Source organism: Dryobates pubescens, chromosome 4 (genome assembly GCF_014839835.1).
Source record: "Dryobates pubescens isolate bDryPub1 chromosome 4, bDryPub1.pri, whole genome shotgun sequence".
NCBI lineage: Eukaryota > Metazoa > Chordata > Aves > Piciformes > Picidae > Dryobates > Dryobates pubescens.
Window position 1 is genome coordinate 3,695,354 of NC_071615.1, and position 18,004 is coordinate 3,713,357.

Genomic DNA, 18,004 nt, shown 5'->3' on the forward strand with positions numbered 1-18,004 from the left:
GATCTGTGAACTTTCAAAATTACCTTGCTTTTTACATCTTTAAACCATGAAATAACCCCTCATCAAGCAGCCCAGCTGACTAGTTCTATGGCACCGGTAATGACAAGGTATTGACACCATTACAAGCTGCAACTTAAATGTGTTACTGTCTCAGATTTGGGTTGGTTGATTTTGTTTGGCTTATTGTTATTATTATTTTAATTCTGCATTACATTCAAGACAGGAATTTAGCAATCCAAACAGGTCTGTGAGGCTCCATAATATTTCTTGCCATTATACTCTTCGTCAATGACCATACCAGATCTGTTGGGTTAAAAACTGACTGGATGGCCAAGCCCAGAAAGTAGTGGTGAATGGAGTTCAATCCAGCTGGTGGCCAGGCACAAGTGGTGTTGGTGAATAGGGTTCAATCCAGCTGGTGGCCAGGCACAAGTGGTGTTCCCCAGGGCTCTGTTTGTGGGGCACACCATTCATCTGGATGAAGGGACTGAGTGTTCACTCAGTAAGCTTGCATAATGGATCTGCTTGAAGCTAGAAAGGCTGAGTGAAGGGATCTGGAAAAGCTGGATTTATGGTGCAAAGTCAGTTGTATGAGGTTTAACAAGTCTAAGTACTGAGTGCTGCACTTGAGTCACAACTACCCCTTGAATGCTACGGGGCTGGGGCAGAGCAGCTGGAAACCACTCTACAGAAAAGAATGTAGAAGTGTTAAGTGACATCTGGCTGAACAGGAGCCAGCTGTGTGCTCAGGTGGGCAAAAAAGGCCAACAGCATCCTGGCCTGTATCAGGAATGGCCCGTGAGGCCACCAGGAGTAAGGAAGTGATCATGCCCCTGTACTTGGCACTGGTGAGTGTCACACCTCGAATACTGGGTTTGCTTTTGGGTTTCTCACTACAAGAAAAACATTGAGGTGCTGGACCAGAATCAGAAGGGCAACAAATCCGGTGAAGGCTCTGAAAATCAGGTCTTGTAAGGAACAAGGGAGAATTGGAGGTGTTTAGTCTGGAGAAGAGGAGGCTGAGGGGAGATCTCAGGCTCTAGGTTCACAAGCTATTTAGATAATGTGTGAAAGCTCTCTTGGACTTGTACTAATAAAATAAATGTAAGTAAGCAAGGCTTAAAATGAACACATCTATTTCTCAGCTTTCTCCACTTTCATATTTGTGTGCATCTGAAGTTTGTTGTAAATTATGAGGGGGAAAAAATGAACCACAGATGCCCTTCCCCCACACTTTTTTTTCCCCCCAGCTAAAACCCCGAGATTTCCACATAACCTTTGCCTTGTGAGATAAAGTTCACCAAATTAAATTAAGTCACTCCACAGTAATTCTTGGCCTTATTCCAGAGTGATGTGGAAAAGAACATTTGTCATAATCACTTGCAATTGGAAAAGAACACTGTTAATGACACAGCATTGCATGGCTCTGGGGACTTTGCAGACCTATCACTGCTCAATGCTGACAGCAAGGGACCTGGGATAACATTCTGTATAAGAGAAGAACAAGATGCAATAAGTTCTCTGCACAGAAGGAATGACAGCCTAAAAAGGCAGGTATTTAGCTCCCCCTCCTTTGCTACAATAGGTCCCCTTGATTTATTTTGCTTCTTGGAGTTTTTGGTTGGTTGATTGATTGATCTGGGGGAGCAGGGGGTGTGGGATGGGCATAGCACACCCGCGAGATCCTCTTTTTATGCAATTATCCTCAGCATATTCACTTTTCAGTTTCATGGGCCCTTTTAGCTAGCTTTTACAGACTTGATTTAATATTCATAATCACCTTGAAAAGGCCATCTGCAATTTTAATCACTTGCTACCAATTACTTTCTTTAATAGCTATGACAATATCACTCACAGCAATCGGATAAATCCACATGGATAGCTGAAGGCATCTCTGGGTGTGCAGTTTCTTCCCCAGCCTTTGCAGAAGGCACAACACCAGTGGCTTTTTCAGCCTTCACTGTCTTCACTAAGTCACATTTATGAGCACATAGCTTTGCAGAGCAGATCGAAGCATAGCCAACATGGAGTAAATAGGAAAGCTTTTCTTTTTTATCCCTCCTTAGTGACTAAGGAACAAGTGGGGAATAAAAAAAATACCCACCAGGCACAACTTCTCTTTGTCTTTCCTTCCTCCCTCATAACACCACACTGTCCACTGCAGTGCTTTCCCTACACACCACAGCAGTGAGATAACTGCCCTCCATTTGTGAGCATATTTAGTCTCAAGCTGCACCAGGGGAGGTTTAGACTGGAGGCTAGGAAGAAATTCTTCCTAGAGAGAGTGATTGGCCATTGGAATGGGCTGCCTGGGGAGGTGGTGGAGTCACCATCACTGGAGATGTTTAGAAGAAGACTTGATGGAGTGCTTTGTGCCCTGGTTTAGTTGATTAGATGGTGTTGGATGACTGTTGGATGCAATAATCTTGAAGGTCTCTTCCAACCTGGTTTATTCTATTCTATTTAACAGCAAACAGAGATGGACCAAATTTAGTAAGAGTATTGCACAAACAGGCCCTTTGAGACCAGGACCTTGTGTGCACCTTCCTGGCTGCTGCATTCCTTCATTTTTTTTAATCACAGAAAGCTTACAGTCCTTTAAAGATATACTGTTTAACAATGATGTTCTCCTAGACTGTAGGAGTTGTAACTTCGTTCCCACATTCCACAGCTAAAATGATTTATCCACCATAAAAAGACAGAGTTTTGGATTATGGATTATTTTTAAGGGGCTTAAAAGTGTAGACAATAGTCTGCACATGAAAAGAAATCAAACGTTTCTGTCACCTTACAGCACAGTCTGTAAGGGGGGGACACACTAAATCCTAACTTGGATCCTTGTGCTATCTAACCACTGCCCAGATGCAAATGACAAGATGTGAAACAGTAGTACAAAGACAAAGGATAATGAGCATCCTGGAGGTTACAGCTCCCATGGTACAACAAAGTGGGCAAGAAATCGATCCAGCTTTTATGTATAGCAGGTGAAGCAACTCGGGTTAGTGTTGAGTGCGAGCGTCTCCATTAGAAATGGGATAAGAAATGCCAATTATTCTATGTGGCTTGAAAATTCACAGCAAGCCCTCACTACAAATCTAAAAAGGTTTCCAACATTAAACTTTTTGTTGTTGTTTTTAAAATCTGGAGGGAAAAAAAATAGTAATCAATCAGTTGGCTGATTTAAAACCTGAACCTAGATGGATGGCATGCACTTAGATTTCCCCTTATTCATTCAATAAATCAACAGGAAAAAAATCAACTTAAATACTTATTCATATTGTACCTATAAAATAAATAATATTAATAATAAAAAGAGTATTTAAAGTTTGACAGATGACCTTAAACCTTGCAGATCCTGACTCTCCAATGCTTCAGTTGCAATCACTGTTGTTTCATTTTCACTGTTCATTCTCAGGCACTTGTCTTTGCTTTCAGAATTACTCAGACAAATCACATCTATCTGGCAGAACGATGGCACAGGCACGTGAGAGGTTTCTATCCTCATACAATTTTCCTGTTCTGTGATGTATATTAAGAAGAAATTAAAAACATCTTCAATATGAAGAGCTTTAAAACTGAGAACCCCCAAGCAACCGTATGTTTGCGAAAGCTTGAGATGAAGTTGAGGTTGATAAATGTGCTGGGGCGGGGGGAAAGAGGGGGCAGTTCTGCCATGCATGTGTCATACAATCCTTAGGACATACCTAGGCTTTTGCAGTGAGTGAGTGCAGAACTTACTCTAGTCAACATCTGGTTTCAACATGTTTATCATTCCTTATCTATAATGCTTACAAGAGATTTTAAGCTTGCCTAATACAATGACAGTTTAAAGAACACCATCAAACAGATGCTAAATCACTCGTTTTCTAAACTGATGAGTGAGTCCTATCCTGTGAATAAAAAGAAAAACCCATGTGCTTCAAGTTTACCCTGCTTATTAGTAAGATGCTCCTCACTATTTTCCTAAGCAAGAGCTATGTTTTTCTTTTTCACAGCTCAGCCAAGACAACCTGGCTCATTCCAGGACAACACAAAGTTGTCACAGCTATATATTACATTAATATTTTTCCCTAAATGCGGTTTATTTTTTTCCCCTCTTAAAATAGCACGTTTAAGCTAAACCTCACTTCAGTAAATTAGAGAGTCTTACTTTCTTGGTAAAATGCACCTTCAGTAGGGTTTAGCAACTTTAAATAAATGAAAATTACACTTTAAACATATCCAACTGCGTAAAGAAAGGAAACAAAGCCAAAGATTTCAAGTCACCTATTTGGAATACTCCAGGACCGTGGCATAGCAGAATGGGACTCCTAAGAGATCAAAAGGTAATGTTCAAAAGGGGTAAATTGATATGTAGGTCCCCTGCAGTTTCTCCTTTTAAAGCTACAGGATTGCGACACTTAACACAAACTGAAATGCAAATGCCTTTACAAACAGCTGCACTTCTGTCTCCTCTGGAAGGTTTTAAAAGTGCAGTTGCCTTGGAGGTAACAGGATAACAAAGAAATAATCAGTTCCAGGGAAAAGACTGTCAGTGCTACAGACCCAGGTTGTGGCCAACGCTTCATGTTGCTTGACTTCAATCTTTTGAGTTCTCTGATTTCTATTACTGTCATTGCATTATTAATCTATATACCAGGTATTAAATTTTAACACCTATTGAAAGTATGGCAAAAAGGTTTTCAAAGATCGCCAAGTACTACATTAACTTACAACTGTGGACAGGAACTACCTGAAAGGACACTGTAGAGAGGTTGGTGCTGGTCTCTTCTCACAGGTAATAGAACAAGAGGGAACGGCCTCAAGCTGGGAGGGGGTTAGGTTCAGACTGGACATTAGGAAATTTTTTTTTCATGGCAAGAGTGGTCAGGCATTGGAATGAGATGGCCAGGGAGGTGGTTGAGTCACTGTGACCGTTTGAGGCTGTGCCTTTAAGAGAGAGACAGTGTTGGGAACACTCTGGCTGAATGTTTTGGTACCAGAATGAAAACACACTGATATTCTAAACGAATTTCATTGGTAGATGGGCAGAATGCAACTTCAAGTTGTAGGGCAGTTGGAATTTTTCAGAGTTTCAGCCTGTTCTGCTTCTGTGCCTGTCTGCTTCTCAGCGAACTAGATGGAGCTGACCGTGAGATAAGCAAAACTAATTCATGCATGTGCTTTTGAAGCCTAATAACATCACCTTACCTTACTAACTGCCTTTCTTTCTCTCTCTAACCCCTTTTTGGGGAAAAAGGGAGGTGGGGGGGGAGAGAGTGGGTTACAGGGAGGGAAACCCTCCTCAAGGAGGGAATTTTGTTGTGTTATTTTTCTTTGCTGTATATTTCTGTATATATTTTGTAAATACTGTATAAATTGTGTTATATATAACCTGTATTCCATATATATGCTTGTAAATACAGCTTTGCTTCTCCAACTGAGTTAGCTGTGGTTTCTTTCTCTGTGGGGGAGGGAGAGCTAGGCCCTCTCTCAACCTACCACAGTCACCAGCCCTGGATGTGTTTAAAGGTCTTTCAAGTGGGGGGCTGGGTGATACAGTTTAGGGGTAAACCTTGTAGAGTAGGGCTATGGGTTGGAGTTGGTGATCCTGAGGGTCTTTTCCAACCTGAATGTTTCTGTGATTCTGTGCGAACTACTCCTCTCACATCAACAATTAAAACTAACTGTGAGAAATTTAGTTTACTTCTTACTGCAATGAAATGGAAAAGAAAGGAAATAGAACTATTTTCATGGTAGAATGTGGTTAGGTTGGAATTTCCCCCCACGAAAATGTAGAGTAACCAACAACATCTTTTTATGTCTGATCAAAACAATGTTCATTTCAGCAGCTTCCTTTCATCTTATGCTATGTTATAGTATTAGTACAAGACCGACTGAAGAAAAACACTGATCAAAAGTGATACACTCTTTGTAAATCCTGCAGTATGTTTGACAAACAAAATGAATGGAGGTGAAGCAGTGGGATTGAAAAGTCTGTCTGTTTGAACTGGCAATACTTTTCTGTCCAGAAAAGTTTCCTGGCATTTTTCTTACGTTGGTCTTCCAACAAATCATCACAGTTTGCTCAAGATGGCATTTTCCTGGCTGGCATCTATAATTGATGTCTGTCACATTTTATAAAATGATTGCAAGGTAAATTCAATTTTCCCTTTTCCTTGTTTGTGTCCTCCAAGAATCTCTTATCTCCACATATCAATTACAGAGCAGTGACAGAGATAGGATACAAATCACTCCGATGAATGTAATAGCAAAAGTGATTAGAGATAGGGAGAGATTAATTGCATGTGTCAGATATAAATAAAGGGTTTAGAGACAGCCCAGGCCTGTGAGAGTGAAGGGGGTGTGTGTGTGTGTGTGTGTATGCCAGATCGCCTGCGGACACAAAACCCCAAACCTCATAACCACACAAGTGTGACAGGAAGCTATGTTAAAATAACAACTTGGATTGTTAGAAACTTCAGCATTTGCCATTTTTTCAGGGCAGTATGAATGATGTATGTGCATGTGCTGAAGGACTCAGCTCGGGTGCATTTCACCAGTCAGCGATGAGTCCCTGAAACAGAGTTCTAGAGGTGAATTTGGGAGAAAAGCAAAACACTGTTCTCCCCACAGACCACACATTTAAACTTTTATTAGAATAGAATAGAATTAACCAGATTAGAAAAGACCTGTGAGATCACCAAGTCCAACTTATCATGCAACACTCTAATCAACTAAACCATGGCACCAAGCACCCCATCCAGTCTCTTCCTAAACACCTCCAGGGATGGTGACTCCACCACCTCCCTGCGCAGCACATTCCAATGGCCAACCTCTCCTTCTGTGAAGAACTTCTTCCTAACATGCAGCCTAAACCTCCCCTGATACAGCTTGAGACTGTGTCTTCTTGTTCAGGTGCTGATGCAACATGATGAAAATGAGTTTAAATACATTTTATTCTGATGTTCCTTGTTTAAGTTCTCTTCAAATAATAAAACTGAAAAAAAACCACCAAAAACAAAAACCCAAACAATGACAGAACCAAAACCTTACAGAAAGTTGATTTTATTGCCTTTCCATTGCAAAACCTGCTAGTAGAGGAGATACTAATTGCCTAGGACAGAAGCCACAGCAGATACAAAAGTGCACCATGAGTGCCTATAGGCATTAGCAAAAATAGTCCTGAGGAAGAAGAAATTGGAGACCAGACAGTGTTTATGCTATTTATCAGCAAGAGCACTGATAGAATATTTGGGTAAAGGCAAAGCAAAGCTCAAGCTGCCACAGGTTTCTTGGCTCATCTTTTTTATTCCTGCAGTGTAGTAATCTATCATTTTAGCCACAGGTTTCCCTGTATATCACTACAGTTGAAGGAAGCAAAGTTTTCCTTTAAGGAGATGAAAAGCAGGGAACGATGAAACAGATCTGGCTAAAGCTTACAAAACCCCCAGAATTTGACAATGAAATCTGGAGTCCAAGAATGCTAATAAATCCTGACCATCAACTGGTACTTATTTGTAATGCATAGAAAATGATTCTGCACTGCAATAGAGTATCCCTTTTGCAGCAGATAACAGGGTAAACCATGGAGAATATCAGCCTCCACTGGAACTCCTAGCTCTGGATAAAGCTTAAACTAACATTTGTTCCAATATATCAAAACCAAGTCTTTAACACTAACTCAATTTAGTTCTTCTTGTAGCTGTAGCTGCTACTAAAGTGCTTTTGATTTAAACACATGCATACATCTTAACAAACTGGTTAAGTTGTACAGGATCTATTCTCAAAATAATAAGAAACTAAGATTTCCATTTTAAAATTCACGCACTTTAATACCATAGCAGGTTGGAGCTACAACTGCAGACAAAGTATTAAGACAGACTATATTTTACCCAGGTATTAAAGATGCAGTTAACACAAAATTTATCCTTAAGGTTCAGTTTTAAATCCCAAACACTTTCACAGTCTCCTTCAAATTAACTTTTTGGATAACAGAAGAACATCAAGTGACTGCAATAGTGAAACCATGTGTGACACAGCCACAAGGGTTTCCTTCCCAGAGATTCTGCTTGACAAAGAGAAAGCAAAGCCTGTGTAGAAAATGGGACAGGAAAGAGTGATTCAAAAATAATGCACAGAGGGCTGAACTGTGCTACATTGGCTAATCGGAATCTCCGACAAGGCAATTTCACTTCATCCAATATTCCTTCTTTCCCCCACCAAGAAAGAGGAAAAAAAAGAGAAGAAAAGGGAAAAAAAAAAAAAAAAAAGGCATGACTGGAGAATAATTTCAGTTCAACAGCACTGGCCCAGGGAGGCTAAGCAAAGTAAATTCCCATGGCAAGAACAAAAACCAGTTTGACAACTTTATAGAGCTTGCATGAATCTGACCTCAGAATAGAAATATTCGTTCCCTGGGGATGCCAGCCCACCATTCTGCCTCTTTTTTTTTTTTTCCCCTGCCTGCACCTGAAAGCTGGAACTAGCTATGAAAAATTCATGCAGTAGTATGCTTCAAACACACCCATGAAGGATCCTCAACATCTGCTGACTTGAACAAACCTTGATGGTTAATATGAAAAATGACGTTAGTGAAATGCTCTCTTCCAGAGAGGAAAATGTCTGCTCAGAATCTTCTGAACACTTATCATCTTAACAAACCAGACAGAAGGATGGCAAAAGTGATCTTCTAACAAAGACACTCACAGGTATTACAGGATTTTTCTCCCTACATTCTTTCCTAACCATGTAAAGAATATTCCATTTTTCACAGACACTGGGAAGTGACCTAACCACCTTGAGTTATCATTAGAACCCTTCTTTACAACACAAAAACCCCCCTAAACCCTCACAAATGAAGTCCTACAGTGCAAAATCAGTACACTGTGAGTCTGAAAGTCTTCCCTTCAGTAAAATTCACATTTTGAGACATTAAATCAATGGAAAAATAAGAGCCAGAGACAAACAAGGTCTGTTTAGCCTTTTGTTAATTTCTGCCATAATGGAACAAAATTCTTGGTGTTGCAAGCGGAAGCTGAGCAGAACAACATGACACCCTTGGATTTTAAATTGATTGCAATGTGTCCAAGCCAGAAGTTAAATCTTCAGTTCCCAGCATTTCCCCCCCCCCCCCCCAACTATTTTTTTTAAAGCATTGCCAGGCCTCAAGGGAAAAAATTTATCTTTGTTAAATGATAATTGGCTTTATTATCTTTGACTCTTCAGAAATGCTGGCTGGCAAGGTTTGGAAAATTTTCATCAATCTTGTTTTCTGTTTGCACAAAGCCTGCATCAGAAAACGACGTCAGGCTGCAGAACACTCTGTATCTCCTAGGTTTCTGAGTAGGTCTTGAGACCATCTAATTTACTAATAAATCTAGTGAAGTGACATGCGCCTCAATATTTCACAGCTTAACAAGAAGGTCCAGCAGCAAGGTCCTGAATTGCAGGTTCCAGATGATTAGCGCTGCAAAACCAATTGAGGCAGGAGTATCTAAGCTGTCAGAGCCGCTTACACATCCCCACCTTTTGCAAACTTGCCATTTAAATCATTTACTGGGGGGCCAGTTTCTCAAAGTTTTCAGAAAAGCACTCCAACTGAGGTCTGCAATAGCAGTGCAGACTGCTCAAAGGATAGAATAGAATAAACCAGGTTGGAAGAGACCTTTGGGATCATCGAGTCCAACCTATCACCCAACACTACCTAATCAACTAAACCATGGCACCAAGTGCCCCATCCAGTCTCTTCCTAAACACCTTCAATGATGGCAACTCCACCACCTCCCTGGGCAGCACATTCCAATGGCCAATCACTCTTTCTGGGAAGAACTTCTTCCTAACATCCATCCGACACCTCCCCTGGTGCAGCTTGAAACTGTGTCCTCTCATTTTAGTGCCAGTTGCCTGGGAGAAGAGACCAACCCCCACCTGGCTACAACCTCCCTTCAGGTAGTTGTAGACAGTAATAAGGTCTCCTCTGAGCCTCCTCTTCTCCAGGCTAAGCAACCCCAGCTCCCTCAGCCTCTCCAGCTCCTCAGCTGTGCTCCAATCCCCTCACCAACTTTATTTCCCTTCTCTGGACAAAGTTTCCATGGCTGGGCCATTGGTGCTCACAGCTACAGCATTGCATTGAAGTTAATAATAGAAAGAAATCTCAGCAGGATTTTTCAGACTTCTAAAGCAGCATGAGAGTCTTGCCACACTGTTGTGTAATAAAGTAACAAGGACAGACATTGCCAATGTACATTGCAGTGAACACTTCCACTAGCTCCTTACAGTAATAAAAAGTTCCCTGTGAATCTTCCCCCTTTGAAAAAAAATAAAATACTCCATAAGCTCTTGAATTCTCTACCAGAAATCCTTATGGTCTCATTAAGCAGCTCTCAACAGCCCTTTTATTCCCCTTTCCACCCAAACCCACCTTCACACGTAAGTGCTACAGCATACAGCTAAGTATCTTGTATCAGTCTTTCTTTATGGTTTGTTTGGGTTTGGTTGGTTTGGGGTTTGTCAAATTCTGTACTACAACCATAAGAGGTTTGGTGCAGAGTTCCAGAGGAATTTAGCTGATACACAACGTATGGTCTTCCAGGAAGCAAGAGTTTTATGGTGGCCTTACTTTAAGGAACACTTAGATCTTTATGTGTCCTGCCAACACTAGTAAAATCAAAAGCCAGAATCTTCAGGAAGATATTTGACCATCTGTATTGCAGTGTACACCTGGCTCTGGGAGAAGGGGCACAGAAGAAAAAGCCTACAGAATTAAGAATCCATTTGAGATGATATCGTCCAATTTATAGTTAAATAGATAGAAACAGGAAAGAACAAGAAAGATTTCCCAGTTGTTTTTGTTGTAAAAGCAGTATTTACATCTAAGAAGTTTGCAGCAGCTCTGTGATAGATAATTCACCTCTCTGATAAAGTTAGGAATTTCTAGCAATGGAGCTAATATGGAAATCCTCCAGAACAGCAAGAGTGAATTTTCATCAGGGAGTAAATGAAGTATTTGAGTCAAAAAGCAAGCAGAGTTTTGTTACTCTTCCTGTTGCCAAGCACTTGACTTTCAGACTTTCTGATTCTCCTAGCCAAAATTTGCTGTTATTTACATTGGATGTATAGCTAAAAACAGCCAAGATTTTCATTAGCTTAGTTCCACTGATTTTAAGACATTTTAAAGTCAGGACTAATTTATGACATCTCATGCTAATTTTGGCTGTGATGTTATTCCCAATATGCCACCTGTTGGGCATCAGTTTTGTTTCACCAGAGCTTGTCACCTCAGGGATGATCTAATCCTCTTGAAATCAGTGGAAATATGTCCACTTCAAAGAAACAACCACTATTTTCAAGCACAGTTGCACTGGATCTCAGGCAGTGTCCTGGACTTTCAAATGAAGACACATGGTTTTAGAGGGCAGAACACTAGTGTTTAACCAAGCTGGGGACTCAGCTGTTAAGGAAAAATTCTGCTCAGCATTTGGACCCTTTCACAGAGTGGCCATATCTATCAGCTTGCACATCTTTGGTGCAAAGGGTATTTAAGGAATGAACTACTGCAGCAGTGTGTTCTGAGTGTGTAGCTGAAAACACCAAAATGTCCCCAAAATCTCTTCAGTTTCATCTCACCTAAGCATTCTAATGCCAATGTTTTCAGTGTCTGACCAGCCCTAGAATGCAGAAAAAAAGGCAAACCCAAGCACAGCAGAAGCAGTGCTGGCAAGCTAGAAGGCTTTCTTCTGAAGCTGTTTTTCAGCTTCACTCTGTTTGCAATCGAGGGTGATGGGCGAGTCAAAGACTTCATGTGACTCAATGAGCTATAAGGTAGATTGACAAAAAACTTCTCTGTTTCAGAGCCCTACTAGAGATCTCATCACAGCAGAGGCTTTTAGACTGGATTTTTGAAACATGCTCAACATCCTCCAATCTTCTCATTCAACAAGCACCAAATACAGTTATTAATTGAAGGACAGTTTAGTAAATTTTCCAGATGTTGCTCAAACTCCATTGACTTCCAGCCACAATTCAAGGCATTGACTTTAATCTGCAATATAAGGCCACATAACTCATCTTCTGCTTACCTCAGGGCTATACCTTTCTCCCGCTGTCAGTCTTGTCTTTCCAACCAGAACAGGACAGCTTAGAGGTTTCTCAGCTGTTAGACTGATTCTGCAAATGTGCTTTTCCTCCAGGCTGGAGGAAGTCTGACACTGATATCCTTCAAGGAATAACAAGCTATGCATATCTAACACTGTTCTCAGTGGATGACTGCCCTGGGAATTATCTATAGCTTTTCTTCCTTTTGCCCTCAATAAAAGCGGCGATACACATGCAGAGTCAAGTGGCAAGGTTGTACTCAATAATTAATGTATAATCTAATCACACAGAGATTGGATATTTCACTTGTGGTTTATCTGATTTTGATTAAACTGTTTTTAAATTTTATACATGTCCTAATGGAAAAAGACAAGTGTCATCTGGTAAGATTCAGACAGTGACAATTCGGTGTGCTGTCTTCCACACCTGGATGTGCCTTTAACGATCTGCTTCCAACCGCTTGCTGGAATTCCTTATAACTCTCAGGAAATATACATCACTTTTCTGCCACCATTCTCTGCATTTTGCTTCAGGATGGTGTTTTTGCCTGATTATTTTCTGTTACTGGACCCCAAGAAAAAAAATGTATTCACTTCTACCTAACCTACCACATATGTTTTTCGCTCAGATCCAAGTTCAGAATGACCACGTTAACCTCATTTTCTTTACAGAGCCTGTAATGCCTTGCAGCTAGTGCCTGCCTTGAGGAAACACACAGCATTAATAATCCTGGATATCAAGATGACAACTCAAAACCTCATTGGCTGACACTCATTTTAACAAGTAAATCCACTTTTGGCTTTCCACCTTGTCCCATTCTTTACTTTCTTTTATCCATTTAATCTTTCCTTTTTTTTCTCATTCTAGGTAGAGTTTACATTCATGGCATCGAGGCTGAACACATTTTGAAGTGTTTTCTTTTCCACAGGCCTGCATTGCCTTCTGCTTTGCATAGCACTTGTTGTGCATGCATGATCACAGACTATTTCTAACGTTAATTAAGATATAAAATTAAAGTGGGAAGTACATTATTGGCCACATAATACAAACAATAAGAATCTGCTTTTAAAAATTAAATTACAACAGTGTTAGCAAACCTCTTCATACTGTCAGAAATAATAATGCTTGCAATATACATGCCACAGTACAGCCAGAATTCACAAGTGGATCTGGAATATTATTTCCACCTCAGAAAGATACAGGTAAAACCCCTGAGAAGTTAGTTTATAAACATATCTGGGAAGAAAACAGAGTTTTGTCTCCTCTGCTATTACCACACAGCTTCTGCCCCCTGTGACCCCTGATCCCACCAACAGGGCTCCTGTTGTTTGTGCAAGATGATCTTTCCTTGAAATGTGATTAGGAACTTTAAATGTTTCACAGGAATGCAATGTTTTTCATGAACTTCTGACAAACAAACATCACATATTTGTGAAAGCAATTGGCCAGATTTCCTGCCCAGAAACACTGACTCCTAAGTTTTGGTATTGTAAGCAAACGAGCCACAGGAACTCTTTGAGGTCTAATGGTTTTCAGGATCAAGAGAACTCTGGCATCTCACCAGTCCAACTGAGCTAAAGCTGAAAGTCTTGCATCTTCTAGAAGTCCAAATCCTAAGGGTAGCCTGTCAAAGCTTCCGAACAATCAACATTTTACGCATCCATCTCTTCCTTCTATAATCAAAACCAGAAACCTCCATGCTCACACAACACATTATCTTGCTGCCACATTAACACCACCTTTACCAAAAGCCCTCAGAAAAGGAGTCAAACCATTTGATGTATTCAGAGTACTAGCCTTTTACTAGAGACTTTACAGTAGCTCAGACATGCATGTTTTGCTGAATATGCACATGACCGTATTTAGTGTGCAGGCATCTTCCTCACCCCATCCCTCTTGTTTTCCCCCTCTCCTTTGTTGTAACACGCAGTCACAGAACACCTCTACAATGGCAGCTGTTAATACCATTTGTGTAATGTAAAATAATAAGTAATAAGAATGAAATGCATGTTCCCTGGGACTCTGTGATAAGTCCAGGTAAAAATGATGCCATGGTAGGGGAATAGACTCGTTAATAAAATTGCCCTCGGAAGAGTGACTTGTTTACTTGTGTGCAATGGAAAACAATATGTTATAAAGCCTGGCATTAAAAAGAAATGATGATCACAACTTCACAACAAACAGCAAAGGATATCATCATGTACCTGCCTTGCAACAAAATAAACTATCAGACAAAAAGGCTTTGAGGGTGATTTGTCGAGGGCATACACTCTCTTAGGTCCCTCTTATTATTGCACGAGGAGTTCGGTGTGCTCCAAGACAACCAGGAGAAGTTGATGTCCTTTAAAGATCCAATCCTGTGTTAGCAAGGCTCTTTTTATTAGGGCATAGTTTTGTGAATCTTGTCTGCGACCTCAGTGGTGACAGCACATTATCCAAAATTTGGCTACTCACTTGCAACACTGAGATGAATAAACGGACTTGTCTTGTTCTCCCCATTCTTTTCATTGACTGCCTGCACGTAGTAGCCTCCTTCATCAGCTGCTGATGTTGCAAGGATGACCAGCTGATTTTCCAGCGTGATGGCTCTATTTAGGAAAGAGAAAGACCATGTTGAAAACAGAAAAATGGCATCCATTAGGCAAAATCTGTCCAACAGCTCAGAATGACAAACTGACATAATATTCATTAGCCAACTAAACCAAAGGATTGCAGAACCAAAAGCAGCTTGATGTCAAACGCATTCAAAAGTAATACTTAAGATCTTTGCTGCTCTCTAGAACATTTCTCTGTTTAGATTGTGTAAGGCATTTATGGCGACATGTATAAAGCCACAACATATAAAACTAGAACAGTTTAAATGGCAATAAGAAGTTACACATGAAACAGCAAATGACAACAGAGACTGATAGTCTGCAAACTGCATCGTTATGGGCTGATGGGAGTCCTGGCAATCATCAGCATGTTGTAAAGTCACTTTTATTGAAAACCTTCTCAACAAGTGAAAGACAGCCTATTAAAAACTGACAGTCAGCAAATAGCAAATCCCACAAAAAAGTAAAAATCAAAGACAGCAGAACCTCAAAAGGTAAACTTTCTGCATTTATGGCATCACTAATTATCACAACATCACAGCCAAGAGCACCAGCACGCTGGAGCCCAACTGATAATACACAGATGACTTGTAGACAGGAAGGGAAGCCTTTCCATTTAATCTTCAGCAGGTAGGAAAGCACAGCCCTATAGTTAGCACTGGTGTAGGCCTGGAGAACTCCATGAATGTCATTTTATCCACAAGTATATTCTTGCTAAGAGTTGCTACACAGCAAACATCTCTATAAACTGCCTTGTAGGCAGCATTCCCATTGGCACTGCAATAAGGCTGATTACTTTGCATTTTACATGATTAAATGGTCTTTTCTTGAGCAACATAAGGTTTAATCTAGAGACAACATTTAAAACTTTCAGGCCTTAACTGAACAGGACAGGAGAAGCTCAAAAACCAGGTAAGAATAAAAGAGCATAAAAAGTTCAAGAGAAAGCCTGTGGAGGAATAAGTTCCTACAGCAATATGCCTCAAAGAGTCAAAGTATTTGGACATTAATCAACTGATAATAAGGAATTCTGTGTTCCTTCCTTCTATTTCAGCATGATGTGGTTAACATTCTAAGAATTCACAACTACCTTACTTTAGAGAAAGCATTTAAAGCGATAGGGGGAAAAAACCACATTTCTTCTGCAGTAGAATAGAATAGAATTAAGCAGGTTGGAAGAGACCTCTGAGTTCGAGTCCAACCTATCACTCAACACCATCTAATCAACTAAACCATGGCACCAAGCACCCCATGCAGTCTCTTTCTAAACACCTCCAGTGATGGCGACTCCACTACCTCCCCTGGGCAGCCCATTCCAAGGGCAAATCTCTCTTTCTGGGAAGAACTGCTTCCTAGCATCCAGTCTAAACCTCCCCTGGTGCAGCCTGAGACTGTGTCCTCTTGTTCTGGTGCTGCTTGCCTGGGAGAAGAGAAGCCCCCACCTGACTACAACCTCCCTTCAGGTAGTTGTAGACAGCAATAAGGTCTACCCCCTGAGCCTCCTCTCCAGGCTAAGCAACCCCAGTTCCCTCAGCCTCTCCTCATAAGGCTGTGCTCCAAACCCCTCCCCAGCTTTGTTGCCCTTCTCTGGACATGTTCCAGTAAGTCAACATCTTTCCTAAACTGAGGAGCCCAGAACTGGACACAGTACTCAAGGTGTGGCCTAACCAGTGCTGAGTTCATGGGGCAGAATGACCTCCCTGCTCCTGCTGGCCACACTGTTCCTGATACTGTAGCAGGTTTTTTTTATGTAGGAAGGGGTATAGAAAATCTCAGGGAGAACATAGCAGTGTGCAAAGCCCAGGTGTGTTTTATTCTTATCACTTCAGTTCTCCAATGTGGATACAAAACCCACTGAACTTCTGTAAGTCTATCAGTAGATACTACAAGAACAATCCCCTGGGAAAAAAATAAAGCTATATTTTCAGCTCCCAAACCACTCATTGTCCTTCTGTTTACATTATCTTTATTGACAGTTTTTATTATAAAACAACTACTTAAATTATCACAGTATGATTTTTTTTTCCTTTATTGAATGAACCTGTACTAATTTAATTGACTTAGAAAATTAATCAAAAGAAACTGTGATAGATTTACAGAGTGGGGATATAAAATGCAATTAATACAACATTTGATAGAGCAAATAAAGATAAAATTCTAATGAAGTGCTAATAATTGAATATTACAAGAGGATGGCATTTACATTTCTTTCTGCTTTAGTTGTAAAGAAAGCAGCATTAGGGAGACTGAAAATGCTGAAACACATTTCAGGCTGTTTTGATGACAGCTGCAACTGTGCCCCAAGTTATAAGGGTGAACCTTGAATACCAGCAAAATGTATGCTGCTACTATCTGTACAAAACTGACTCAAAACTCTGACAATTAAGCCATTATCCTCAATATATACTGATACAGAGCAAAGGGAATTCATTTTGAATGATTTTAGTAAATCTGAAGATTCTGTTTTTAAATGACTATACAGAAATAGGAACTGGAAAGCAAGCAAAGTGTAATGTTTGTGAGGGAAATGGAAGTGAATTTGAAAGACATGATGAACAAACATATCTGAGTCTAAAATCAGTGCAGAAAGGTTAAAGTTTATACATTCATAGAATCAACCAGAAGACCTCAGAGATCATCCAACTTCAACCTAAAACCTAACACCTCATGACAACTAAACCATGGTTTCAAGCACCATGTCCAATCATTTTTTGAGCACCTTCAGGGACAGGGACTCCACCACCTCCCTGGGCAGCACATTCCAATGGCCAATCTCTCTTTCTGGGAAGAACTTTCTCCTCATCTAGAGCCTAAACTTCCCCTGTTGCAGCTTGAGACTGTGTCCTCTTGTTCTGGTGCTGGTTGCCTGGGAGAAGAGACCAACCCCCATTTGTCTACAATCTCCCTTCAGGTAGTTATAGGCAATAAGGTCTCCCCTGAGCCTCCTTTTCCACACTAAACAATCCCAGCTCCCTCAGCTTCTCCTCATAGGGCTTGTGCTCAAGACCTCTCACTAGAATTGCATGTTCAAAATGATGTGAAAAGGTTGATGCTAATTTTTCCAGGAAAAAAGGAATTCGATGACAAAGAAACTACTGAAGACAACTCTTTGTGGTCATCAATTACATTGTCAAATAGATGTTGAATTAGAACCACCAAAATGAGTTATTGATATCTTCTTAATTCTGTGAAAAATAAGATGACTCAATTTCATTAACTAAAGAAGGGTATAGAACAAGACATAAGCCTTCACAGGCTGCAGACTCTGGGAGTTTTACTTAGATCAGGCATGAGCCTTGTGCATCAGGAAAATCAATTAGTCACATTTTAAGGAT

At 40.5% G+C, this 18,004-nt stretch overlaps 1 protein-coding gene across 1 annotated transcript in view; it reads right to left on the reverse strand.

The window, feature by feature from the left end:
• The window catches only part of SDK1 (sidekick cell adhesion molecule 1), a 443,236-nt gene that overhangs the window by 217,550 nt on the left and 207,682 nt on the right, over positions 1 to 18,004 (reverse strand). The window contains exon 5 of the mRNA XM_054180334.1: positions 14,530 to 14,663. Coding sequence (XP_054036309.1) covers positions 14,530 to 14,663 — 134 coding nt within the window. The remainder of the gene's footprint in view (positions 1 to 14,529; positions 14,664 to 18,004) is intronic.